The 26606-nt window shown below is 36.0% G+C and overlaps 3 protein-coding genes and 1 long non-coding RNA gene across 4 annotated transcripts; 2 read left to right on the top strand and 2 right to left on the bottom strand.

The window, feature by feature from the left end:
- Positions 1-666: 666 nt before the first annotated feature.
- Positions 667-16179, bottom strand: LOC135134237 (dynein beta chain, ciliary-like). The gene is made up of 9 exons (XM_064062866.1): positions 15913-16179; positions 15525-15866; positions 11506-15423; positions 10321-11302; positions 9539-10269; positions 3088-9492; positions 2674-3036; positions 2069-2628; positions 667-907 (listed from the first exon to the last, which is right to left on the bottom strand). The coding sequence occupies exons 1-9, from the start codon at positions 15934-15936 to the stop codon at positions 667-669; spliced, it is 13566 nt and encodes a 4521-aa protein (XP_063918936.1). The 5' UTR covers positions 15937-16179.
- An 8024-nt stretch (positions 16180-24203) lies between these two features.
- LOC135134262 (uncharacterized) lies at positions 24204-25072 on the top strand. The gene is made up of 2 exons (XR_010281263.1): positions 24204-24580; positions 24635-25072. It is a non-coding gene; the product is annotated as an uncharacterized LOC135134262 (long non-coding RNA).
- LOC135134259 (signal recognition particle 14 kDa protein) lies at positions 25033-25841 on the bottom strand. Its single transcript, XM_064062885.1, has 3 exons — positions 25571-25841; positions 25441-25513; positions 25033-25390 (listed from the first exon to the last, which is right to left on the bottom strand). Exons 1-3 carry the CDS (start codon positions 25592-25594, stop codon positions 25164-25166), a joined length of 324 nt encoding a protein of 107 aa, XP_063918955.1. The 5' UTR covers positions 25595-25841; the 3' UTR covers positions 25033-25163.
- Positions 25842-25976: 135 nt separating this feature from the next.
- On the top strand, positions 25977-26606 carry LOC135134260 (death-associated protein 1). Its single transcript, XM_064062886.1, has 2 exons — positions 25977-26125; positions 26184-26606. The coding sequence occupies exons 1-2, from the start codon at positions 26071-26073 to the stop codon at positions 26423-26425; spliced, it is 297 nt and encodes a 98-aa protein (XP_063918956.1). The 5' UTR covers positions 25977-26070; the 3' UTR covers positions 26426-26606.

Raw genomic sequence — 26606 nt, 5'->3', positions numbered from 1 at the left:
TGCGATAAATAAACAAACAGTTTCTGGCATGATAATTAATTATACACACATCTAATTAAAAGACTATGTACCTACTATCGGTATTTTAGCACTATAAATTGTTCTTCAAAATGTCAATCAAAAGGAAATTTTAAAACAAACATGTCAAAATGATATTCTCTTGGCAAGAAGCTAACTTACACGTGACAGTGGCACTTTTTTGACATTTTTAAAATCAGACTTCCTACTTCCTAGATTTGTAATATTTTTGAAATTCTAGTGTGAATCAAGGAATTAATGAATTATGTATTTTGGGTTGCCGCTAACCACAAATCACTTCGTCATTTAGGCCGAATCACCCTACATAGGTATGTAGATCAGATTAATTGCATTAGGAATTTTGCATAAGGACGTACGTTTTCACTAATGTGTTTTTAGAATTAAGAACAATTGGTTAAGTAGCGGCAAACTCGTTTCCAGTTTACACACATTCAAAGCTAATTTATGAATCAAAAAAGTACATTTTTAAGACAAATTTTTGACTTCACACTCGTACACATCTCATCACAACTTTGCATCCAAACAAGATGCTTCATTGTAAACCAGATCTCAATAACGACCAAGAACTTAAATTCAACATCTCTATTAACAAAAATAACATTTGAATTACAACATAACAATCAAAGACTAAATCTGCAGCAAGATTGCTACACCTGCAAGTGTCCACTTGGAAGCTTTTTCCTTTGTTTTCAGATTAAAAGTCCACACAAAAGTCGGTCCTCGCGATCGAGTCTTGTAAACAGGACAGTCATACATATTTCTCAAGTCCTGTTTATCCTGCGTTATAGCTTTAATGAAGATGACCGGCATTACCGGGAATAAATCTTTAAGTTTGGCATCCGCGATGCTACCGAGCTGGATATCCCACCTGTAACAAAGTAAACCAAAATTACTTAGTACAAATAATATCAACACACGTGTTTAGTCTAAGTTTTTATTCCACAACAGATGTATCGACCGCAATTCAGCTTTTAGAACTTGTTCCAGCGAATTGAAATTATATAGGGTTAGTCACGAGAGAATTACTTCTGAAAATTATTTTTACGCAACCCAAAATACGAATACCATGTACCATTTGATACTAACTGAATTTAAAATGAAATGCTTAATCCATGATTGCTTTGAGTTTGGCAATCTCATTTTGACAATTGTGGAAAAGGAGGTTACGCGAGTGTCCATGGTGGTACCGCAGCCAGTCGGAAATCTCCTCCGGCGGCGCTAATAAATTTGTCAGTGTGCCTCTTGATCCTTTGCAACCGATTAATCACGAGAAAATTATTTCGGAAAATTCCTTTTACGGCATTTTATTCAAAGGTTAAAACAAACTCAAACAAGTAAGTAAATAATTTAACTACTAATCTGTTGAAAATGTTGGGCATTTTGGGGGGATGCTACGGCTTTTTTGTAAATGGATGGCCGAAGAAGTCCAGAGGTTGCAGATTTGCACTTCGAAGAGGCTCTAGGTGACGCAGAGATGGCGAATTAACACATGCACATTAGCGGCGAACAACATTGGTAGAGCACTTACGGCTTCAGTATAGCCCAGATTGATCTGACGGTATGTCGTCGATCCAGTGGGGCTCTAGAGACGAGTCAACGATGAAAAAAAAAATGTTAAAAATTAATTAACGTCAAAGTGACAATGCCAAAGTCAAAGCAATCATGGATTAGGCATTTCATTTTAAATTTAGATAATATCAAGTGGTACAGGGTATTAGTATTTTGGGTTGCGTAAAAATAATTTTCAGAAGTAATTCTCTCGTGACTAACCCTGTATATAATTTGTATTCTATAATATTCATTCAACCGAATTTAACAAACAATTCACGTAAAATTTAGTTCGTAACTTGTTCCATAATTTAAAACGTGCACTAAAGTAAGAGGAACGTCTTAACACTGAATTAAATTTGGTTAATTATAGTAAACTCTTGCTAATCTGTCAGGATCGTAGCCAAGGGTGACCCATTATGAAATTAAACACTATTCCTCATTTAGACCAAGAAAACACAAATTTAATTAAATTACTAACCTAGCTCCTTCCATAAACAGACCATGAACATAGGCACCTTCTCGAGGTGCAGCGTTGAACTCGTCTTTAGTTTTCTTAGTCACATCAGTCAAAAGACACATTCTATCCAAAGGCCACTCGTTCTTCCTCGCAGTTTGCTGCATAATAGCTGTAAGAAAAGACTGAGGGTTGAAAAATCCGCCCAGCCAAATCGCAGGTGGCATCGAAAAATCTGTCACCCAATTTTCCAGTTCCTTGATCCGCGCACCCAAATCACCAACCCATTGTCCTAGTGGTAGCATGCTAGGATACGCCTTTACGGACCAGGTGTCCGGCACGTTATCCATGAATAACGATTCTTGTAGAATTTCCATGTCAGAACTGATGGTTAATTCACCCTTTAAACCCAAATCGAGTTCTCTTAACGATCTTTTCATTTCTCGGGTTAGCGTATTCATGCGATCGCATTCTTGGAACGCTACTATTATGTACGGTGTCCTATCTTCAACTTTGGCTAACATTTCAGCAACTGGGAATTCATCTTGAAGCCGATCTAAGATGTCTTCAAGTATGCCTCTCACCTATAAACTAAATGTTTGAAATGGAAGTGTTTTTGTTGACTTTACCTTGTCTTCTTTGGAAAATGCAGCTCCGGCCTGAGCTCCCGTATCTCGAGGTTGCAGCTCAAAGATGGTTCGAAACATTTTCTCTGAGATCTGTGCCAGAAACCCGATTTCTGCATTCGGGTGAAGACCGTACAAGTAAGGACTTTCAGTTGGTAATCGGTCGTCGATGTATCGGTGAAAACCGATGTAGTCGATATTAGGTGGAGCGTAAAATCCTGGGGCAAATTGTAGGTCACCCTCTAGTAATTCCGGTTGCATATATTCTATTAAATAAGTGCGACATAGGCGCCTGTCCCAGTCATCAGTAATGTGGCCCCCGTACATGATTTCTCCAAACAGATAGCGCAAATCTTCATACGGAATCTAAAATCATACGACACGTTATTCTTCAGATACGAGAAACTCTAACTTTACCTTATTATTTGTCTCCAGATAGTTGAACAAGACATTGACGCTGATTGTTAAATCGCCAACATTGAAAGGATAATTCCTGTTCCATCCTTGGGCACCAAATTTTCTTCGTTCAGCCACCACTGCATGAAAGTAGCACAGAGCAAACAAGAAAGCTTTAAACTCGGCTTCTTTAGTAGACATTTCTAGCGTTTCCTGATTGAAATTATCCAAAGCTTTGTGTAAATTAGCATACATTCCCGTCGGTGGCTCGTTCGTAATTTTGATCGATGACTCTAATATCCCTTGTGGAATCACAGAAACTAAAGGGTCGGCATCCGGCTCAGCACTTAAATATAACCTGAAACTCGGGTGAGCAAACTCTGCACAGTATTCCATCTTCTTTTCTAGACTAGCCAACCATCTCTGTATTAGATGAATATTTTGCAAAATCACCCAATCGCCTCTCTCCGCCGCCAGGTCCAAAGCATTTTCGGCCACTATTTCTTGCCCTTGTCCTAGTGACACGCTATGAAAATTCCCTTGATCCAAAGTAAAACCCAGCTTTTTTCCTTGCTTCTCTACATCTTTCAAAGGATTAACTCCAGGTGACAAGATAAAAAACACCGGCGTTGACGAACTCGTTTCTTCGTACGATTTTTCAAATTCCACACTTCTAGCCGTGATATATTTAGAACCAAGTTTTTCTTCTATGAAAACACGCACAGCATATGTCATTCTATCCGGTCTTAGGGCTCGCATCATGCATAAGTGTTGTAGTGACGTTTTATTTTTCCACTCGCCAGGAAACTTTTCTTTTTCTGGACATTCGCTGTCCACAAATTTTCGCCAACGTTTCGCTGATCCCTCCAAGTCTTTGTCTAAACCTCTGAACTCCTCGAACTCCGCTAGTGCCTTGATTCCTCCCCACGACTGATTCGTTAAAAAATCAACTGGCGATGTCAGATTTGGCACCACTGGGTATCGCAACAAATAATCCAGCTCCTCGTGATCAATTTCGTCTGAATGAAGTAAAATTTGGAATGCCATCTGTGCCATAAAGGTGAGTTTATCACATTCAAAAAGACCTCGAGTGGTGTACATAAAAACGGAGAAAGTTATGTTATCGAGTAAATTAACGACTCGTTCTTTCAGCTTCTCTGCAGGTTTTGCTTTGGCCAAAGCGTCCTTAAACACCACACTAAAAGCTTTTAGCGAAAACTGGTATATCGCGTTAATGCGGCATAAGTCGTTGAGAATAAAATACAGAAGAGATGCTCTCGCAGAACATGGTCTGTACTGTTCACGTGCCTCGTCAATTTGAACGGAAGTTACTTTAGCTTCTTTCACTTTTTCTTCAATCTCGGTGGACATTTTCTTTGTGGTTTCTAAGTTTTCTACCAGTTCGACATCTCCTAAGATATTGCCGGTGGCTGACGATAAACGATACAATAAATTATCCTCACATTTTTTCAAAATTATTTTAAAGTCGTTCTGTTGTTTGGTCAATGACGATTTTAAGGATTCTAGATCCGGACGTTCTACTTTGACGACTTCGGCTAAGAGCTGCTCTTCTAATCCATCTCGTGTTACTGTGAAATTAATCAGAGTCGTTTGGGCCTGTATTTCTGGTTTATAATGAGGATTCGCTAATTTCGTTTGCAAAATCATTTTGAAGTTAGGATTGTAATCAATGTCTTTGTCCCCAATTTTAATGGCTTTGCCTTTTTTTATTAACACTCTTCCAAGAATATTATCCAAAACTGCGTCAATAGTTTCTCCGATGTTTTCTACTAAAATGACCTCTCCATCGCTAACACACCTCTCAATAGTATCTAAATAATTTTTCATATTCAGTCTAATAACAGTCAAAGTGTCTCCGTATTTTGTTTTAATCCACTTAATCCCTTGTAGCTGAGGGTCAATCATCAATGGCCAACGTGCAGAATTCGTCAAAATACAAGCATTCTCTGTTGACATGCGGTCATTGGGTAGTCCTTCATTGTTCCACTGTGCTACCATGGCGTCGTCTGTAAGGAGTGACAGAGGATCTAAACCATCAGTCATCGGAATTTTTGGCTCGATATTTTTCAGACGCGGCGCCCAATACTTATCGACTAGTTCGGCCCGGTATCTTCTAGTGAAGCATCCGACGTAAGAAATGAAACATGTTATCATTAAGACATCTCCCGGTAAAGTCTTTATTAACTGCCTGTAAAGTTTCACGAGTTCTCTCCAACGAATATTTTCCGACGCAAGACCGTTAACCAACCGGTTGGCTAAATCTATCATTCGAGTAGTCGCGTCTGCTTCAGCCTGACACTTCATTTTAGCAGCTATGGCCTCGTCGAATTCTGCTTTCAAAACGGCCAGTTGTGCTTCCAAGTAATTCAGTTTATCATTCAATTCAGCAAGTTTAGCTCTTGCTTCTGACAGGTCTTGGTTTGCTTTTTGCAGTGCCTTTCTTTTCGGTTCAACAACCACAAAAACATCGTAGAATTTCAAAATATTGATAACCCAAGCACACAGTCCCGCTGCAGCGATAGATTTGCTCAAAATTTTGTCTGGATTAAATTCTGGATGTTTGGTCAATTCCAGGGTAGCTTTAACTATATCAGGGTGCATATTCTCTTTGTCGTAGTGAATTAAGTCTTCCAAAAACTTATCTACTCTTGTCATCATTCCTTTACAGGCTTTCCAGCTACGATCTTTGGGTATTTTACCTTTCGTTGAAAATAGAATCAGCACTGCACTTACCACAGTAACTACCGCTTCCGGTGGTTGAGTGAAAGATTTAAGTTCTGTTAAATTATTTTTATTTAAGGTATTTAAAGCGTGTTGGGCTGCTATTAAAGCTGGTTCAGCTTTTGCTAAATCGTCAGCACAAATCTTCTGTTTTACGCTAACGTCTTCTTCAATCACTTTTACTTTGGCTTCTTCCTCACTAGCAACGGCTTGTTCTTTCGCGACTTTTTCGTTTTCGGCACTGAGAACAGCAATCAACTTTCCAGCTGCCTCGTTCTTTACGTTCAATTCGACTTCTTGAACCGCTAGTACCTCCTTTAACCCGTCAACTTCTTCAGAAGTAGAAGCTAATTTAAGTAAGCCAGATTCCAAGCGCTCGATATTATCTTCCAAAGCTTTGGTCTTTTCCGATAAAAGTTTTCCATACAAGGCTATTTGCTCCAAGAATGACTTAGGAGTCGTATAATTGTAACGTTTTTCGTTTTGTAAGTACATTTCAGACATTTTATTCACACTTTCGTGTACGTCGGACATGAAAGTTGAAACTGATATTACTAGATCTTCTGGAAGGACTTCAATTTCCGCCAAAAATCGCTTAGACACAGACTCTAAAGCCTCTCGAGGCCATTCATGAAACCAATCTATGGATGTACAGTTTACGAGTGCTGGAAATTTTCTTGAGCGCACTCTTAAAGTAGAACCGACAGGTGAGAAGCACAATACTGTTTTTAACAACCTTCTGACTCTGTCGATAAAAAATTTCCAACAGTTTTCTCTGGTGTCTTGGACTCCAGTACTTTTCACTTCGGTTCTAAGCGCACTGATAACGTTTTCGACGTCTTCGTCTGGCAATAACTCACTGATTTCTCCAGAAGCTAGCATGTCATTAATAGCCACCAAAAAAATTTCCTCAGGAACCTGGGCATCAGTCATTAAAAAGACAATACCAACACTCTTCAAACCTGCTTTCAAATACAACGTAGCCAAATCTGCTTTAAGATCAGCAATGGCATATCCTTTCTTTAACTGAACTTGAAAAACTTCAAAAGACGATATAAAAGCGGCAAGTCTTGTCAGAGACTGTTTACCAGAACCACCAACTCCAATGAGCAACGCATTGCCCCTAGGAGCTTCCATTATTCTATTAATACGACAGATATGATACATTGCATCTTCAAACAGGACCAAATTCATTGCCATCACTAAATCATTGTAACCATCTAATGCTTCCTGAAGAAGTTTACTTAAATGCTGGAATTCTTGAATTTGAAAATATTTCGGATCTCCCATACCTTCAGCGAAGTGACAAAAAATCAAAGGTTCCTCAAACACTTCGTTTTCGTTAAACTCTTCAAAATTTTTTTTAACCGAGTCGATAACAAGCTTCTTGTATGTATCCAAGTCCCGCTTTTCTACTAATTTGTCTCCGTATACCCTGTTAGATTCGTGGATCCAGAGCCTCATTAAATCAGTTTGAGTTTTAATAGCGTCTCCAGTGCTGAACAACATACCTTGAAAGATATTCGACAAGTCTCTCAGAGTAAATGTGTAATGAAATTTAATAGCAGTCGGAAGAAAAGTAGTTGCGACTTTCTGGTGCAAAAACACCGCTGCGTTTACTAAGCTCTCGCAATACTTCGGAATAGATCGGTTAAATTTGTTTTGTTCGGCTTCAAGGTGTTGACTGATAATGCTATGATAAATTTGGATTGACGCGTCAGTTGATGGAAAACTTACAGCAAAAGTACAGAAATGCCTTTGTAGTCTAGGATTGATGGTAAATGATCCGGCTGTCGGATTCATGCAAGAAACAAACTGAACGTTGTGGATGTCTTTCAATGTAAGTTTTTGTCTGTCGTACCAGTGCTGGTAATCCATATACTGTCTAATCAAAGTGTGAGGTTGTACAGTGAAGTATTTGTCCACTTCTGGCATATTTAAATCATCAATAAAATAAATCATGGTCTTACTTCCAGGCGGACCAAATACTCTACCTGCTTTCTTTTCCAAAGGTTTTTCCAAAATCCTTTGCAACATTTCCGAAGTTGTGTAAAAGTTGAACGGCACGTTTGTAACAGCGTAACTCTCGGAGAGATTCTGAAGCTTGTCGGCAACGATTACGCTTTTCCCACTTCCAGCAGAACCTACTAGCATCACAGGAATCCTCTTACCCATCAACAAGTCCATAAAAAATCGTATTCTTGTTGTTTCGGGGGTATTGACCAACGTCGCTTGTAGAGGTATGTCTGTATCGAGTTCAAATTCAGGTACTAGCTCGATCCATGGAACAAATCTTTTATTTTCTTCTTCTATATAATAACTGAAAACATTTCCTCCGGTAACTGGAAATTTAATAGTTTTAAATTCGTTAATAAACCATTTGCTGAATTCATTGCGCCAATCTACTATCTGATCTTGAAACAAGGCAGATCCAAACGCCCAAACAGTACAAAACACAAAATAAATTTCGTACCATTCTTTCGGACAATCCGGGGGCACGTTTTGTGGAGTTAAAAAGCAGTCTAAAAGGTGGCACAACATTGCCAGGTGAGCTATTTCGGATATGGGTGTGATTTTTTTCAACTTATGACGCAATATTTCAAGACATGGTGGTACGTATTTGTCAAAAAGAATAATAAGATTTGCTTTTTCGTTTTGTTGCGTTCTGGTATCAATCCAAGAAGCTACGAACGGATTCCACCCTAAATCGGCCGGATTTATGTATAGAATACCAGCCCTAGAAACAGTAGCCGGAGTCGCCGTCCTTAGTGACGCAATTTCGAATAACAGTCTCATCATTGGTGTCAAAGCAATACGTTCGTTACTAGCAAGAGTAAGAACCTTATTATCGTCCATCAGAGTATTCAGGGATTCGATCCACATCGGATCAATATCACCATCCAGAACTATCCATTTAGGTCCATCTCCAGTCATGTTAGCCTGATCTCTCATAATAACCGAAAAAAGACCATCCTTCCACTCTCTGGTCGCCGCATTAATTACTCCAAATAATTCATCATTAGTGACAGCTTTAGGGTTCAAATCGTTATACACCGGTTTCCTCTTCTGGTTGTGGTAAGTTTTATTTAAAGTTTTCCACACCATAGTCTTTCCCGTACCTGTATTACCAACAACGAAAACCGAATGTCTCACAGCAAACAGTTCTTCCAGCTGTACCACTTTCAAAACAAAGCCATCTTCTGGTTGCAACTTCAAATCAATCGCTGATTTCTTAATCATCTTTTCAAAATCCACGTCTCGTTTCCTTGGAACATCCAAAGCCGGAAACAAATCTCCAATCAGTCCCATAAACACCGGAAGATCGTCGGTGACTATTTTAGGAATGTTAAAGTCGCGCAACGCTCGCATTAACACTTGGTCTTCGGGTCGTTGCCTGTCACCGCGTTTTAAAGACCCAGCGACAACTAAGACGGATTTGATGGCCCTTAAACCCCAGTCGTAGTGATCTTGCTTGCTCAGCAGTTCTCTGCAAAGGGTATACAAGGTGATAAATTTTCTAGCCAAAAGACGAGCTTCTTGGAAACCCTCTGCTACCAACATAATTTCGCAAATTAAAGCAAAATCCGGGACGACCATTGCACACGGCCTAAACAAAGCCTTCAAATTTTCTGGAAGTTCTGTTCGTCCAGCGTAACCAGGATTCATAGTTATGAACAACCCCACCTATCGACAACGTTAAATGACTTGATTAATGTTTCGCTTTACTTACCGTAGGTACCAAGACGATATCTTGTCCCAAAAAAAGGAATTTTGACTTTTTATTTTTAATAGCGTCTTGGATATTTTTTACCTGCACCGCTACCACCGATAGCACTTCGATCGAGATACGATTAAATTCGTCAAAGCATCCCCAGCAACCCGTCTGCGAAAGTCCCTTATAGATGTTTCCGATCGACTTGTAGTCCATCTGTTCTGAACAATTAAAGACATATACCATCACCCCTAAGGCTTTGCCTAGATCTTTAGTGGTTTCGGTTTTCCCGGTTCCTGCGGGTCCGGCGGGTGCCCCACCCATTATCAAGTGTAAACTTTGTGTTAAAGTTATGTAACACCTGTCAGTCAGAGGGGTAATCACCAAGCGTGGAGTATTACCCAAATATTCATACTGATATCTAAATTGAGCATCACAGATGTTTCCAAAACAATCTTTAATCTTATCGTCCCATCGATGTCGCAACTGACTCTGCCATTGAAACGCTTGTGAGTTTTCCACTTTCATTTGTATCATTTTCGCCACTACATCTCGCGCATGTACGTCGATGGTACATATGGTCATAATTTTCTGACGTTCACCTGCAGTTAAGTCCCCCAATAGCAAATTAATGAGAGCGCTTAACTGATTTATTTGTTTTTTCTGGTAGTCTTTTAAAGCGTTCTCGTAACCCTCTTCTAATCGTGCGAAAGCTAAATTCACTTCAGTCGTCCACCAGATTTGGGTACCTGAAAATCATCGTTTATTCTAACAGTAATAGTCAAAATTAGTTTTTATACCGCAAAGGGCAGGTTGAGCCGGATAGTCGTAGATCCAAACTTCTCTTGGTTTCTCGTCGTAGGTTGATATTGCTTCGGCAAAACAGCTTTGTAGGGTTTTTCTCATTACGTCTATAACGCGATTTAACCAGACTTCAACCTTCCCCGAACAGTCACAAGTTTGACTAAACTGTACGTGCTCTTCATTTTCTTTGGATATCATTCCGAAGGCTCTTTTTGTGTTTTTGCCGCCGTCTTTTTCGAACTTAAGTTTTGCTAAAGAGTCAAATAACTTTGTTAAGTGTCTCTGAATCAGATCAGGTTGGTTTCCATTAGAAAGAATATCTAGCAAATCTGCGGAAGACACGAAGTAGAATCGTGGAAATGCCAACCTCTTCGTATCCAAATAATCATTCAATGCTTTTTCGCACAAAATCAACTGTGACAAAATCCCGTCAAGTTTATCATAAAGCCCTGGTTTGTTCGTGGCTCGTATCACGTTCAAGTCTTTCAACATTTCATTGAGAACTTCTCTAAAATCCCTATCTATTTTTTCGAATCGCTTCGAATCTTCAGGTAGCTGACTTCTTATATCTTCAGACCCTATAAAAATGCTCTCCAAGTAACACCATTTACGTTGCACTTCAAAAAAAACTTGGATGACTTGATCGGCGTTCGACAGTTTTTTCTGCCAGTCGGAAACTTCGTCCAAGAAAAAATCGATGAACTTAGACGTCATCATATTTTGGAGCGCCACTTGATTTTCTTCCAACGTTTCTATTAATTCTTCGGATGCCACTAAAAGTTTCAAGTTAGTCCGCTCATGAACCTCCGTAGCGAAGGACATGTTAACCCATGTTGCGTTTAATTCTTTGAGAATTTTTTCCATCGCCATTTCTTTCACGGATTTATCAACGATGTTCTTGACTTCGTCCTCGTATTCATGCAAATTCAAAGCAAGTAATTCACTGAGAGTTGTGGAATCGTCCATGACAAAGCGGACCTAGGAATAAGATGTGTAAGGGCATTATGGAAACACGGTAATTATGAAAAATTTATTAAAAATAGGGTATGAAACAGTCTTGTGTTGCAGTGTTTGTACTCACTGTGTAATATGATGGCAGTCTTTCTTGAGCCTTAAGCAAGCAGTATAAGAGGGCAAACGAGTTGAATGTAACTTGTAACTAAAGTATCAATAAAAATTACCTTTGTTGCCTGCATAAGTTGTTTCCAGTGTCGTTCTCTAATCGCTGGATTTTGTAATTCCGTTACTGCTCTCAAAGAAGTCATCATGTTTTTAATTGCTGCTTCTAGCTGAACGTAAACATCCCAAGCCTTCAATTCTTTGTCCATTTGACGGACTTCCTTGGCGAATTTCTTGCATTCCATTTCCATAGCCTCAACGTCGATTTTCTTCCAAGGTGTTTTCTTCCACTCGTCGATACACGATCTAAATATAAAAACGTAATCCCACAGTTGTTTAATTTGCCTGATTTCCTTCCGTGCAGAATTCATAGGTTTGAATTCAGGCAGTGTCAGTTCAAACAAATTAGCTTGTTCTTGTAACTTCACCATCTCAGCTTCTAATTCCACGAGTTCACCGTTTGTTTTGTCTAACAATTTATAGACATTTTTGCAGTTCCAGTTGAAAAATGGAAGCTTTTTAAACATGTCTCTATACATAACTTGTCGTATTTCAAACAGGCTAATACGTCTTTTGATCGCGTTGACTTGAAGAGCCTGAAGTGGAGCAACATTTTGTTTCGTTGTTGCGGCAACCTTTTTGCACTGCTGCCATCTGTCTGGGATCTCCTGAAGTTGAACGTGTACCTCTTCAGGAAATTCCATTCCGTATTCAAAAAGTAAATCCATGATTTCTTTCAGCGGTTCGAACATGTTATCAGTCTCTAGCTGTCTTTCCTTGACTTTAAATAGATAACCCATGACTTTTATTAAACCATCGTAATCATCTTCCGCGAGTTCTACTTGCATGGCTTGAATGGCTTCAACGATAAAACTATCCAGTTCGTTTAGACTATTAATAACACGATCGTAAAGATGTTGTTTAAACAAGTTACCCCATTTACAAATGGTATTCAGAATAGCCTGCTTCAAAGGTCTAACATTAACTCTCGTCCAGTCACCATCTAATATGTGATCATCAGCCATTCCCTCTATTTTTTTATACATGTCATCGTAATGGTCAATTTGTTCCTTAAACTGAGGAACAGTGGGGGGAGTTTCTTTAAGTTCCGCAATTCTTTCGAGTTCTTCTTGACTCAAAAGTCTGCCGAACATTAAGAATTGTCGAAGATATTCTTGTCTATCGTCAGTCCAGAAATGTACGTATTCGTCAAACTCCTTAAGATATTCGTATGCATCTTCCCTCATAAGCATAACCCTGCTTAAAATCTCTTCAGTCATTTTAGCTAAAGTAGGATCAGATTTAACGTCTTTAAAATAATCAGATTCCTCTCTCTCTGGATCAATTCGCTTCATAACTTCTCCCATTTTAAAGATATCCTCAATTAAGGCTGTCATATCTTCAACAAAATTGTCCTCGTCTGTTAAGTCGATAGATGGTACAAAATTGATCATCGGGTCGTGAAGCTCTAAAGATAACTCAAACAAAGGCACAACTGGTACTACGTCACCGCTTTCATTCATAATGTAAATTAAACTATTGTAAACCGCTTTGATCAACTTAGATTTAACAAGTTCGTCAATATATTCCAAATATTTTCTCCAGTTTGCTTGGCGTTCGCTTTCAGTAGTATCAACTACCACTTCTTCTGGCGGTGGCGCTTCTTCTTCAACTGACTTCTTCTTCTTCTTTCCTTTCTTTCCCTTCTTGTCCTTTTCTTTTTTCTCCGGCTCTTTCTCTTTCTTCGGTTTTTCTTTCTTGTCTGCTTTCTCCTTTTTCTCGTCATCTTCTTTTTTCCCTTTTTTGCCTTTCCGTGGAGTTGGGGTCTCAACAGTGGGCGACTCTTCTTCCGGAGAGGTTTCTTCAGGAGGGGGCTCTTCCACAACTTCAGGAATATCGAAGAATAGTCGATAATTCTCCGCCAACATTCTTTTAGCTTCCTCGTACGTGGTCTCAATTTGATTATATCGCTTGATAGAACGTTCGTGTCGATCTTCTAAATATAGCAAATTTTCTTTCTTGCCCTCTCTTCTTTCGAACAGAGGGAAATTGACCCATGCATCCAATTCAGTATTAATTTGGGTCAGATTCTTCTGACATTGGTTAATTCTGTCGTAAAGATATTTTACTTTATCATATATCGCTATTAAAGTCTCATTCTCATGCGTACTCCAAGTTATAACAGATATGACTGATTCTAACATTTCATCAACTTTTTTCATTTCGGCCTCAATTAAATTATATTCCACTGGCAGTGTACTTATTTTCAGATGGTTATACCATTCCACAACTCTGTTAAACTTCTGTTGGCAGTCGAAGAACAGTTCTACTTTTTCATACAACTCAACGGCCTCAGGAGGAATTTCCGGAAGCTCCAAAAATTTCATATACCTGACTTCTCGCAGAGCAGCGACTAACTGATCATCAAAATTCAGATATATTAAATCGTTCGGTTTGCGTATCAACTCGAATTTTGCTATACTAGCCTCTATCTCTGCTGGAATTGATTTACACCATTTATTAAATGTTTGCTGACTATCAGTTTCCAGAATTTTTAACATATGGTCGTATTTATCAAAGACGTGAAGAGCCTCTTCTTCTTTAATAATATCGTCTTCAAGTAATTTCAGATCTTCCCCAGGCTTTTCAATTCTTTGTCTCAGCTTGAAAAGCCACATTAAAGTACCCGCCACTGGGGGAAAGTTCTTATCAATAGGCACTCCATTCTTTTTTCCTTCGTCGTAGATCACTTTAACCGTATCAAGTTCTTCGTTAAAAATATCAATAATCCTTTGATACTTTGGTGTTATTTCATTTCTGATGACAGGCCGTTCAAGCAAATTTCCAATGACTGCAAGGAATTTGAAAATACTTTCAAGATTGTAACAATCGTCAAACGCTTGAGAAAATATCGCAGCTAATCTTTTATCATAATCAGCACATCTGGCAAAAAACTCGTCATTATCCCTAAGGATACTATCGTCAGCAATATCACAAGGATCGTACTGAATATTATTAAAAACGCTGTAAGCGCTACCAAATTCGTCAAAAATTTGTTCACACTTTTGAGACAACAATCTTCCTTTGATCCCACCAAATTCCACCTTTTCTAATTTACTAAATCCTAAATTAGTTGCGAGAATCCCTTTTATCAATTTTAAGCGATTGACAAAGTCGATGAGTCTCTGAAAAACAGTTCTTTTGTGAAACGTCCAAAGAGGAGGCATTTCTTCGTCTTCTTTTCTGAAATATGTAGCCAGATTATCTCTCACAAACTCAAACGATTCCATAAAAAAATCCAAAATGTCTATAGTTTTGACAATTTTTTCGTACATTTCGTCAGGTTCTCCTTGAAAAATAGACTCAGGATCCAACTGACGATTGCTTGCGTCTATCAACATATTGGCGATTTCTCTAAACAAAATGACCATTTTTTCATTGGAACAGTAGTATTTGGAATTAGCCCAAACCAGACCCATACAGTGTATCAACGGTTTAATCTTGTTCTCATTTTCCAGAAGCTCGTTGTCCTCAAATGCGGCAAAATGGGGAACCAGAGGCTTCAGATACAAGCAAACGTCTCTAGCCTCGACAACACCAGCAACTATATCTTTAAAGACTTTCTTGAACGTGGAGGTGTAAGCACTTTTGGTCATTTCAAGATACTTTGCCATTTGTTTGACTCGAGGGTCCCTCAACTGGTCGTAAATAAACTCTAGATTCTTTAACCGTGCTTTCCAGAATGCCACTTCGGTACTCGGCGATGGATGATTTCCTCCGTCGAAAGCAATGGTAGAAGACTGGCGCAGAATTTCGTTGCACACAGTTGACCATTTAGTGACACCACTTTCCAACGACGCTTTAAGAACTAGATCTGTTCTAGTACCATCAGAGTCTTCAAATTGGGTGATTGCTTCGAAAAGCTTCGACATGCCTTGAGGCATTGGAAGCACAGTTTGGCTCTTCATGGCACCCTTAAGCTAAGAATAAAAAAAAACTTTAGAAAGACACGTTCTTAACACTTAAATAATATAAAACAAAGAAATGTCACAAAATCGTAACAATAATGTGGTCAACTTACTTGTTCCACTGCGTTTCTGAAGGTTCTGACATGAGCTACAACATCATCTGCAACCACTTGAGGCCAGTTAGTCTGATTTCCAGGGTTTGCCAGCAACGGGATTAGAACAGTGTCTAAAAGAACCGACAGTTCTTCAATTGGCTTTCCTGCCATATCACCAAAAAGCACAACATCGCAGAAATTATCTATCGTCACTTTTTCCTTCCTCTTTTTGATAAAGTAGGTGTATTTAGACTTGATTTGATTATTGAACTCAGTAAATGGTGTCAATAGTCCTGCAGCGGTGATAGTCATGATCAAGAACTTCTCTTTCGGGTTGTCCAAAAATTTCAAAATCATTTTCTACAATACAAAAATAGTTACTCACACTTTGACAACGAGGCGTTACCTTATTTTCATCCGCTGCCATCATCTTCGTCCATTTTTCTTGTTTCAGGCGATACGATTTCGTAAAGTACGAAAGAATAAATTCAAGTCTTTCATCGACTTCTTCTTCGTCAAGAGCCTTTTCATCTTTTTTAGATTTGCTCGACTTGGTAGATTTTGTGGATTTCACGGATTTCGTGTCATCAGCTTTGGCAGCTTCTGCTTTAGGAGCAGCAGCCTTCTTCGCTTCACTTGGAGCGGCGCTTGCTACGGAGCTCGCAGCACTTGCTTTGGAAGCCCTATCATCTCCCATTTGCAGGAGTTTAAAAACTTTCAACACTTGACAGACCTTTAACGGTCTGTTTGCTAATAATAAACAGCTCGCTAAGCAACCGACAGCTATCGCGATCGATACGAATTCGTAGCGTTCTTGATTGACACCAAGAGGTGGTCCGCAACATGTGTGAAAGACGTCGAGTGGACTCACGTCGCCGCAAATAAAGATCCTTTGACCCACCAAACAAACATTTCATTTTAATTGATTGAATTAATACGGAGTGGGACGTTGTGGAAGCACTTTGTTTAATTAAAAAAGGAAAATTCTAGGTCTTTGAAGTGCCACAGAAAGAAAAAGTAAACTCAATCAGCGGCGCAGCTAGGGGTGGCTGCACGCAAAGCGCAACTGAGCCGGCAGTCGCGAGAATTACTTATTTAAGTTTTATTCGTACCAATACCGTGCCTAATAATAACGATTTATGATCCATTAAGAAGTGAAAGTCATTGAGAAAAATTAAGAAAAGCAGGGGACCTAGAACAGAGGCCTACAATGCCTGACTACATTAGAAATTATATCAGATTTTTTTGTTTCGTTTTAATGTTCTGGCCAGTAAGTGTTAACATCAAATTCCCCTTTAGGAGTTCTTCTGGAATTGCAAAATACTCCTGCTGTAAATTACTTTTCTCGTTTCCATTTTTATATTCATTAAAAGCAACAAAACAAACACAACAGTAATAATTGGTTGTATGTGTATTTACAAAACTCCACTCTCAAAATTAAATAAGCGATGAACTTTTCAACAAAGAATAATACTAACAAATACACGAACAATCTTTTATTCGAAGAAAGTAGTCATATTTAAAATTAAAACACACTGTGAACCAACTTAATCATCAAAATATAACCAAGATAAAAATAAAACTTACTAAGTTCACAATTCATATGATGCGCCATGAACATAAAATTGTATATTGTACAGTGAGCACAAAATAGTACTCCCATGAGTGCGACACTTTACGTCACGAGCAAGGCAACTGCTATTCATATGAATGTGAAATGGATCATTTTGATTACATGAAAGTTGTTCACAGAAATGTAGCGTAACCGACAATAATTAATCACACACTAATTGGCACTGAAATGCTACAGAAACTGTTAATTTGCAATTAAATTTATTTAAACTTAATTAACAACTAATTAATTAACAGAGGTGACCGAAGCGTGCTGACCTGACCGTGAAAATGTAAAGAAAATTAAATTTAGTTAAACAAAATTAAGAACTAATTAATTAAGTGAAGTGAGGAAGTGAATAGAATTTATATTTACAAAGTTCTGCTAAATAAACAACAATAAAAAAAATGGTTGAAAAATTTAATCGAAAAATTGAAGCATCAATAAATCGAGATTGTAAGAAATTAAAAAAATTTAAAAATCGAAACTTGGAAAAATCGAAAAATTGAAAAATCTAGACATTGAAAAATCCTCAAAATTGAAAAGTTGGAAAATCGAAAAATCTAAAAATCGAAAAGTCGACAAATTTTAAAACATCGAAAAACCGAGTGTCAATCGTGAAACATCGAAAAATGTAAAATTTTAAAAATTCGAAAAGTGGAAAAATAGAACTATTGAAGAACGGAAAAACCTAGAATTTAAAAAAGGGTACAATTAAAATGGCGAAAACGTGAAAACTCGAGAAATCGAGACATCAAAAAATAGAAAAATTGAAAGATTAAAACAGAAAAAGCAAACCAAGAAACCGAAAAATCGAATAACCAAAAAATGTAAAAATTGAGAAACTGAAATATTGAGAAAATGGAAAAACTGAGATTTCGAAATAGCTCAAAATCGAAAAACCGAGGAGTTAAAAATTGAAAAAATTAGAAACAAATCGACAAAACAAAAAATCAAAAAAATCTAGAAAAAGAACAATCGAAACATTTAACAACTGAAAAACTAAAAAGTTGAAAAAACAAAAATTTTTAAAATCGGACCATTTAAAAACCGACAATTCTAAAACCGAAACGTCTAAAAACCGGAAGATCGAGAAATTGAACCATCAAAAAATCAAAAAAATTTAAAATCCCAAAACTAAAATATCAAAAAATTGAGAACTGGAAGAAAAATTGAAAAATCCCAAAACTGAAAATCGAAAAATTGAGAAATCAAAAACCTGAGAAATCAAAAAATCTAAAAATTGAAACCTCGAAATCTCTATAAATCAAGATATCGAAATTTTAAAAATCGAAAAATTGAAAAATCGAAAAATCTAAAACCTAGAAGTGTAAAAATCGAAAGATCGAGAAATCGAAATATCAAAAAACTGAAAAACTAAAGTTTAAAAATTTGAAAATTTGAAAAATAGAAATGTCGAAGAATTGACGAAACGAAAAATTGACGAACCGAGAAATCAAAACATCAACAAATCGAAAAATTGAAAATCTAAGAAAAATTACGGACTTGAAAAATTGAAAAATCCCAAACTGAAATATCCAAAAATTGAAAAACCGAGAAATCGAAAAATCAAACTCAAAAAATCGAAAATTCGAAAAATTCAAAAATTCAAAATCCAAAAACCTAGAAAAAAAATTTTAAACTACGAGAAATCGAGATATATGAAAATCGAAAACTCTAAAAGCCGAAACTTCGAATAAGCGAAGTCGAAAAATAAAAAAATCGGTTAATCGAGAAATTGAGAAATCTAAAATTTAGGAACGCCGAAAATTAAAACATCGAAAAATCTAAGAAACGAAAAATTCGAAAAATTAAAAAATTCCAACGCTGAAAGATCGAAAAATTTAGTAAGCGAAAAACTGAAAATCGAGAAATTAAAAAATTGAAAAATTGAACATTCAAGAAAAAATGCGCACTTGAAAAAAATTGAAAAATCCCAAACTGAAACATCCACAGATTGAAAAATCGAGAATTCAAAAAAAAACTAAAAAATCGAAAATTCTTAAACCAAAAACATGGAAATAAATGAAAAAGAAGAAAAAAGGAAAGAATTGGAAACTGAAATCAAGAAATTAAAGCAGTGAAAAGTCGAAAAATCGAGAAATGGGAAAATCAAAAAAATCGAAAACCCGAAACTTCGAAAATTAAAAAATTGAGGAACTTAAGAAACAAAAAATTCCAAAAATTGAAAAATCCCAATACTGAAAGATTGAAAAGTGAGTAATCGAGAAACTCAAAAATTGAAAATCTAAGAAAAATTGCAAAATCCCAAACTGAAACATCCAAAAACTGAAAAATCGAGTAATCAAAAAATCAAACTCAAACAATCGAAAATTTAAAAAATTAAAATATTCAAAAACCAAAAACCTGGAAAAATAATTGAAAAGTCGAAAAATTGAAGAATTCAAAACTGAAATCGAGAAATTAAAACAGTGAAAAGTCGAGAAATCGACAATTGGGAAAATCAAAAAATCGAAAAGCCGAAACTTGAAAAAATCGAGAAAGGGAAAAGTCGAAAAATCAAAAAATTAATCGAGAAATTGGGAAATCTAAAATTTAGAAACGCCAAAAATTAAAGAATTGGGAAATTTAAGAAACGAAAAATTCGAAAAATTGAAAAATCCCAATACTGAAAGATTGAAAATTGAGTAATCGAGAAATTCAAAAATTGAAAAACTGAAAATCTAAGAAAAATTGCGGCCTTGAAAAATTGAAAAATCCCAAACTGAAAAATCGAGTAATCGAAAAATCAAACTCAAACAATCGAAAATTTAAAAATTCAAAAATTCCAACACTGAAAGATTGAAAATTAACTAAACGAAAAATTGAAAAAAATTGCGGACTTAAAAAATTGAACAATCCCAAACAAAATTGAAAAATCGAGAAATCGAAAAATTAAAAACAAAAAATCGAAAATTTAAAAAATTCAAAAACTAAAAACCTGGAAAAAAATATGAAAAGTCGAAAAATTGAAGAATTCAAAACTTCGAAAAATCGAGAAAGCGAACAGTCGAAAAATCACAAAATCGATTCATCGAGAAATTGAGAAATCTAAAATTTCGAAAAGCCGAAAATTAAAAAATTGATAAAATTAACAACTGAAAAATTCGGAAAGCTGAAAAATCCCAACATTGAAACATCGAAAACTGAGTAAGCGAGAAACAGAAAATCTAGAAATTCAACAATTGAAAAACTGAAAATCTAAGAAAAATTGTGGGCTTCAAAAATTTAAAAATTCCAAACTGAAACATCCAAAAATTGAAAAATTGAAAAATCAAACTCTAAATCAAAAATTAAAAATTCCAAAACCAAAATCTCGCAAAAAAATTGAAAAGTCGATAAATTGAAGAATTGAAAACTGAAATTGCGAAATTAAAACAGTAAAAAGACGAGAAATCGAGAAATGGGAAGCACAAAAAATCGAAAAGCCGAACTTCGAAAAGTCGAAAAATCAAAAAATCAATTAATCCAGAAATTGGGAAATCTAGAATTTAGAAAAGGGGAAAATTAAAGAATTGATAAATTCGAAAATTGAGTAAGCGAAAAACTGAAAATCGAGAAATTCAAAAATTGAAAAACTGAAAATCTAAGAAAAACTGCGGACTTGACAAATTGAAAAATCCTAAACTGAAACATCCAAAAATTGAAAAATCGATAAATCGAAAAATTAAACTCAAAAAATCAAAAATTTTAAAAATTAAAAAAGTAAAAAATTCAAAAACTAAAAACCTATAAAAAAAACTGAAAACTCGAAAAATTGAAGAATTGAAAACTCCTGAAATCGAGAAATTAAAACAGTGAAAAGTCTAGAAATCGATAAATGGGAAAATAAAAAAATCGAAAACCGAAAATTTCGAAAAATCAAGAAATCGAAGAGCCGAAATAATAAAAAATTGACAAATAGAAAAATTGTTATGTCTACAATTTTGTTTTATTTCCAAAAATTTCGATGTCTAGGATAAAAATTCAACACGACAAATAGAAAAATTGTTATGTCCACAATTTTGTTTTATTTCCAAAAATGTCGACGTCTAGGATAAAAATTCAACCCGAATTCATAACCCACACGTTCAGAACTATGATACTTTTTAACATTTAAATAATATTTATTCGAAAAAATTGTATCATGAAATTCCTGATTGGGGAGATATGAACACACAAATTTTGATTAACGATTTATATGCTTCCGATAACCTTAAAAAAACAAAGCATTCGATTTTGCAAGTTCAAAATTAAATTGTAAAATGTTGTTATACAGTTTTGATTATTTTTCCGAAAATCTAGATGCTTAAGAAGAAACTCAACACGAATTCAGCAACCACAAACCATGAGTACGTTATTTTATAACATTTATTACAGTGTAAAATTTGGAGATAACGTCATTACATCGTTGGTGTGGATGAGCAGACAAATTTTGGTTAGCGTTTTACCATCTATACATGATAATCCTAACATGCAGACAAAGTTTTCGGAGATTATCTGTCTAATAAAAATCGGACGGACAGACAGACGGATAGACGAAATCGTGCTCTAGTGGTCATGAAACGTCGAGTAATAGGTAATAAAAAACTAGCAAATTCAAATAAATTAATAATTATTATACAAGTTAAGTTGTTTGAAATTTAAGCTGTCGTACTAAACTTTGCGTTTTATTCAGTGAGCAGAACCTCTTGACCTTTTATTTTTATACATCGTAAACTGAGTAGAGGTGACACAGAAATTGACATTTAACAAATTGTGTATTCGGGATAAAAAGCCCGTCTAACTTTTAATGATTTCAAAACAAACCCTATTTGCTCCTTAAAAAAACACTCATAGTAAACAAATGTGATACAAGACTTTTTAATTTCTGTAAAATTACCACTTAAAAAATTAATACAATAAAATGTTCTTTTAGTTCTTACTCATTTGCAAGAATTCCTGTACACACTTATCCGTTATTTCAAAGCAAAGTTCCTCCAATCCGTTCAACGTCATACGCGCACATTTTGGGGGAATAAAATTAGATTGTTGGAGAATCTAACACCTTTCAAGTGTTAATCTACAATTAACATGTAAGGAGTTCGTGTTTTTTTACACAGTTTGGTTCCGCCACTGCGCCATCTAATAGCTTTAGCTTGCTGTGGTCTCTGTAAACGGCAATTAAAGCACGCTACTAATTTATTCAGCGTTGTCTCGAATGCTTTCCAAGTTTAATTAGTAAAGGAATAGAGGAAATGGAATATATGTGTTTAATGTATGTGATGCATTATTTAAAAATGTCTGGTCTGTGAAAGATAAGTGATGGATCCTCTCACGAAACAATTTCGGATGAGTTTGTTTGCCCAACAATTACACGCACTTTGTTACAGTGGGCGTAATGTTTATTGGATCTACGAAAGGCAATTATCATTTTTCCAAATAACAGCAATCGATAAACGTGGCTCGCATCAGGTACATGAGAACATAATTGATATTAATGTCCACAACGTCAAACTATATCTCTTTATTAATTGCCACTAACATTCATGAATGAGGAAGATGTAAACCTATCATCTACTCTACTGGCAATTTGTGTCAGTGATATTATCTCCAAACCACAAAAGATAAATAATAAACTTTTGAAACCGACCGAATTAACTTTACGCTTCAACGAGTCAATCTTGGGTTAATTACGTCAGGTTTTCAAACTGCTCCGCAAACGAGCTTTTGAGGAGGACTTCCAGACACACAATAAGCTCCGGTCGCTGCTGAAACGCGATTTGCATCAACAATGTTTTTGCTAAAAGAACATACCAGTTTAAAAACTCTTTGACAAGCCATAATTCGTCATCCTTTTTTATCGCATAAATTCTTTTATTACACATCGTACACTAGTCCGGATTTTTTAATGCAAAAGCTTTTAGATGCAGCACGTTTAAGTCGGTTATAGTTGGAAATCTCGAAATGGAGATAACAGACGAGAGTGGAGTTAAAAAATACATTATATTTTATTTGACATAATGTGCCGCATTTAATATTCCCGTTGAGCTGACTTTCAAAAGTAATGCTGTAAAAATAGATGTTGTTTGTTTTTTGTGATAAAGTCTTCTAGACAGTGGATAGATGTTTCTGTAAATGGAAACGACACGAAATGTCGTGCTTCCATACCATAAAGTCAAAGTTGTAGTGTGGTGAAAACAAGGTAAATGCGATAATTTGCTGTAAAGTTTCCTACCTTCTGGAAATAAAAGTGTTGATAGGTCGCATGGTTTGTAGCACTCAGAAGGCAAGTGCTATTTTGAGCTTCTGAAAGAACACATAAATTTTATGAATTAATTTCGAGTGTTTGTTCTGACTCTGATAACTTTGAATTTAACAGAATTCGTAGCCCTCGTACGTTATCACATACATCACTGTTTATTTTAAATTACAAATGCAATTCCGAAAGCTTCAAATTCTTAAAAATAATACAAATTCTAAAATGTATCCACTCTTCATACGTTTTAAGGCCAAATATTTACAAACAATAACAAATCAGTTCTCAAATATTTATTTCACCAGATTTACTGCCCTATTCAAAGAAATCTGATTACGATAAATAATGATTATGTGCGGAATATTCGGCGAATACAGTTAAAAAATAAACAGGATAGGCCAACAATCGTCAGATATATTATATTGTGGTAAACCCTACTACACATATTATACCGAGAATGGCGCTATATGACGTAAACTTCTTTTTTAATATACAAAGATGCCTATAAATAGTTCGTTATTTCTAACATTATTTTATGTACATATTTTACACTCTGAGTCGGGATAATCAATTCAATAATTGCGAAATAATGAAATTTAAGTTAACATACTTAGAGACAATTAATAAATATTTTGATATTATTCGGTACAATTATATTGTATAATATATATCAAAAGTATGACACAATCTTACCAACATTTACCTTTATTCAGTCCAAATGTGTTGTAAAAAAAATTGCTGCCATAAAAATTCATTAAAATTATAATTATAATGTAGAGTTGTAACCACTTTATAAAACAGAATGAAAAAATTGTTCATTTATCCGATTTCTTGTAAACAATACTTTACACGCAATTTAAAAGAGAGATTTTCACTTTACAAAGAGAGTGTTTAACATGGTCAAGATTAAAAATGTACTAATGTAACAAACAAACAAATTGGCTTTAATAGGCCCTCAAAGCCCCTTTTTCCCCATTAAAACCCATTATCTCGCCATAATTTATATAGATATGTGCTCTAATGGCGCCATTGTAGGACTATTAATTATTTACGTGTTTAACTCTATTGGTGATGATTACTTTACTAAGTAATTAAATCATCGATTGGAATTCTGTAGCTATATAAAACCCTGTCACTCTCCATACACGCTGATAAGTTCGTAGAGCAACCACTGGTGATTAGGATTTGGAACTGCGGCAGCATTTCCAAAAAAGTTGACAGAAAAATACAGTACAGACGAAATGCGTAAATACTTTAGTGTAGTGTCGTTATTGTTAATACAACTTTTTGTTTTTTCAGATACTCTTCACCAAGTATTTCTCACAGTTGTGGCAGTTTTCTTCCTGATCGGTAGTTTAGGAGCTCACCCTGGAGCCTTCCTAGACGAAACGGACATATGCATTTTAATCTGTGATAAGTGTTTCAAAAATCAAGCGCTTTTAAATTGTGCGAACCACTGCCTTGCCACATCTGGACAAGTAAGTTCGTCTTGGAAACAAAAGTGCCCTTATTTTAGTTCTAACCAACCCGCTGTAAAATATATTTAAACTTAAAATTCATGTGAGTTATGCAACCAGTTATACGCTAGACACTTCAGGCACTCGTCAGTATTGTATTGTATCGACCCTGTACATCCACCAAGCACAAGGAAAACTGTAATTAGATGCTTATCTTTTATTTCAAATGAAATATGTATACTCTTACAAAATTAATATATTATTCTTAAAATTTTACAAATACTTATAACACACACAAAATCTTATCCTAACCGTTTTGTACACACGGTTCCTGCCCCAGAATTGTAAAAAAAACACCCAATAATCTCAGATCACTCAGCTTTCGTCTTTGTCTTGGATTTCTTTAACTTTTTCAGTCCATCCAAATTGCCTTTCAATAAACTACTATACGCTACTTGAAATTTATTTATGTCTTTCTGGTGAATCACTGTGGAAATTTTTTTAGTCCTTGACTTCGCCCTTACTAAACACATATGTTCCTGGGGGTTGGGTAAAGGCGTTTTTCCATCTCTGGGTATAGGACGGTCTCGCCCATCATCTAGGAAAAGTATGTAAAACGACTCTTCAAAAACCGAACACCATACTTACAACGCTTAAAAATCATTGTCACAGCACCACTTTGTCTGGCTTTCTGGAACAACTTGGTGAGTTCTGAGAGGAACTGAAAGAATTTTTCGAGTAAATGGAGCTCCTGAGGGGAAAAATGTGGAATAGTTACCGAGTCGTTTTCTAGTAACACCATCGCTTCGTAATAACGCTACTTTAGTTTTAAAATAGGTGTTTTTATTTAAGTTCTTGTAAAAAATATGCTGCTTTTGACACTTCCACACCACGTTCTCATAACCTATAAATCAATGCGGGCATTCCAGAATTACAGAAACCTGTAATTTCGGTAATTTTGGTTCGATAAGATAACAGAAGTCGCTTTGGTGTTTCTAAGTCACAACGGCTTATCTTTGTATAAATTTTGATAAGTCGATGTCCAAATCAGTTACCGTGGCTTTATTAATTTTTTTTAAGATGAATTTAAGTGGCCCCAATGTGGCGTCCTCTGTTAACCACAACTCACAATTTTTCAACAAAGGTTTCCTTGTCGAAAATAATGAAATTTGCATAAAAACATTGATAAGAAGGTAAACGTGAGTAAAAATAATACGCAGCAGAAAGTTGACGTGTTAATACGTGTTTGTGTTTACACTTGCAACATATTGCACAAAAATGTCTAGCCCAGGCAAGAGCGAATGCGAACTGAAAGCCGGTCATCCCCCTGCAGGTAAGTAGCCCAAGGGCACTCAGCATCCCTTTGATTAACAAAATCTGCACCCCATCAGTCAAAGCTGGCGGCATGAGGATCACGCAGCACAAGACCCGGAAAGACTCGGGAGGTTTGACTGAAGACACCACAGGAATCACGATTTCAGGCAGTCCTCCTAAGCCAACGACCATCTCTGGGGCCATTCCTAAAGGTCACGCAGATTTTCCGGCAGAAGCCGTGCAGAGCTTCCACAAAGAAAAACCTGCTGTTAATCATCCAATGAAACCGCAGTGCCCCATCCAGCAGCCCAGAAAGTAGGGTTTTCTTGATGATTCCAACAAAGTCGCACTATATTTTTTACATTTCTATTAATAGATATAAAGACAGTTTCCTATACTATAGTAACATGGTTTGGGGATGGTTATTATTATTGATATAAATATAATTTACTTTGTTATCATGTTCCAATCATTTCTATTTAATAGAATAGTTTTCAAAA

The sequence above is a fragment of the Zophobas morio genome, unplaced genomic scaffold, assembly GCF_036711695.1.
Source record: "Zophobas morio isolate AGI-343-1 ecotype UQ-CSIRO unplaced genomic scaffold, CSIRO_AGI_Zmor_V1 ptg000023l, whole genome shotgun sequence".
Taxonomy (NCBI): domain Eukaryota; kingdom Metazoa; phylum Arthropoda; class Insecta; order Coleoptera; family Tenebrionidae; genus Zophobas; species Zophobas morio.
This window is presented reverse-complemented; position numbering and strand designations above follow the sequence as displayed.

Bases quoted from the DNA above. Each gene is read 5' to 3' on its own strand.
- LOC135134259 (XM_064062885.1), bottom strand. From the start codon at position 25,594: ATGGTGTTACTAGAAAACGACTCG. The intron at 25,514-25,570 runs GTAACTATTCCA...AAATTCTTTCAG, and splicing joins TGTTACTAGAAAACGACTCG to TTCCTCTCAGAACTCACCAA. The intron at 25,391-25,440 runs GTAAGTATGGTG...TACTTTTCCTAG, and splicing joins GACAATGATTTTTAAGCGTT to ATGATGGGCGAGACCGTCCT.
- LOC135134260 (XM_064062886.1), top strand. From the start codon at position 26,071: ATGTCTAGCCCAGGCAAGAGCGAATGCGAACTGAAAGCCGGTCATCCC. The intron at 26,126-26,183 runs GTAAGTAGCCCA...GCACCCCATCAG, and splicing joins AGCCGGTCATCCCCCTGCAG to TCAAAGCTGGCGGCATGAGG.
- LOC135134237 (XM_064062866.1), bottom strand. From the start codon at position 15,936: ATGATGGCAGCGGATGAAAATAAG. The intron at 15,867-15,912 runs GTAACGCCTCGT...TTTGTATTGTAG, and splicing joins TGGCAGCGGATGAAAATAAG to AAAATGATTTTGAAATTTTT. The intron at 9,493-9,538 runs GTAAGTAAAGCG...CGTTGTCGATAG, and splicing joins ATATCGTCTTGGTACCTACG to GTGGGGTTGTTCATAACTAT.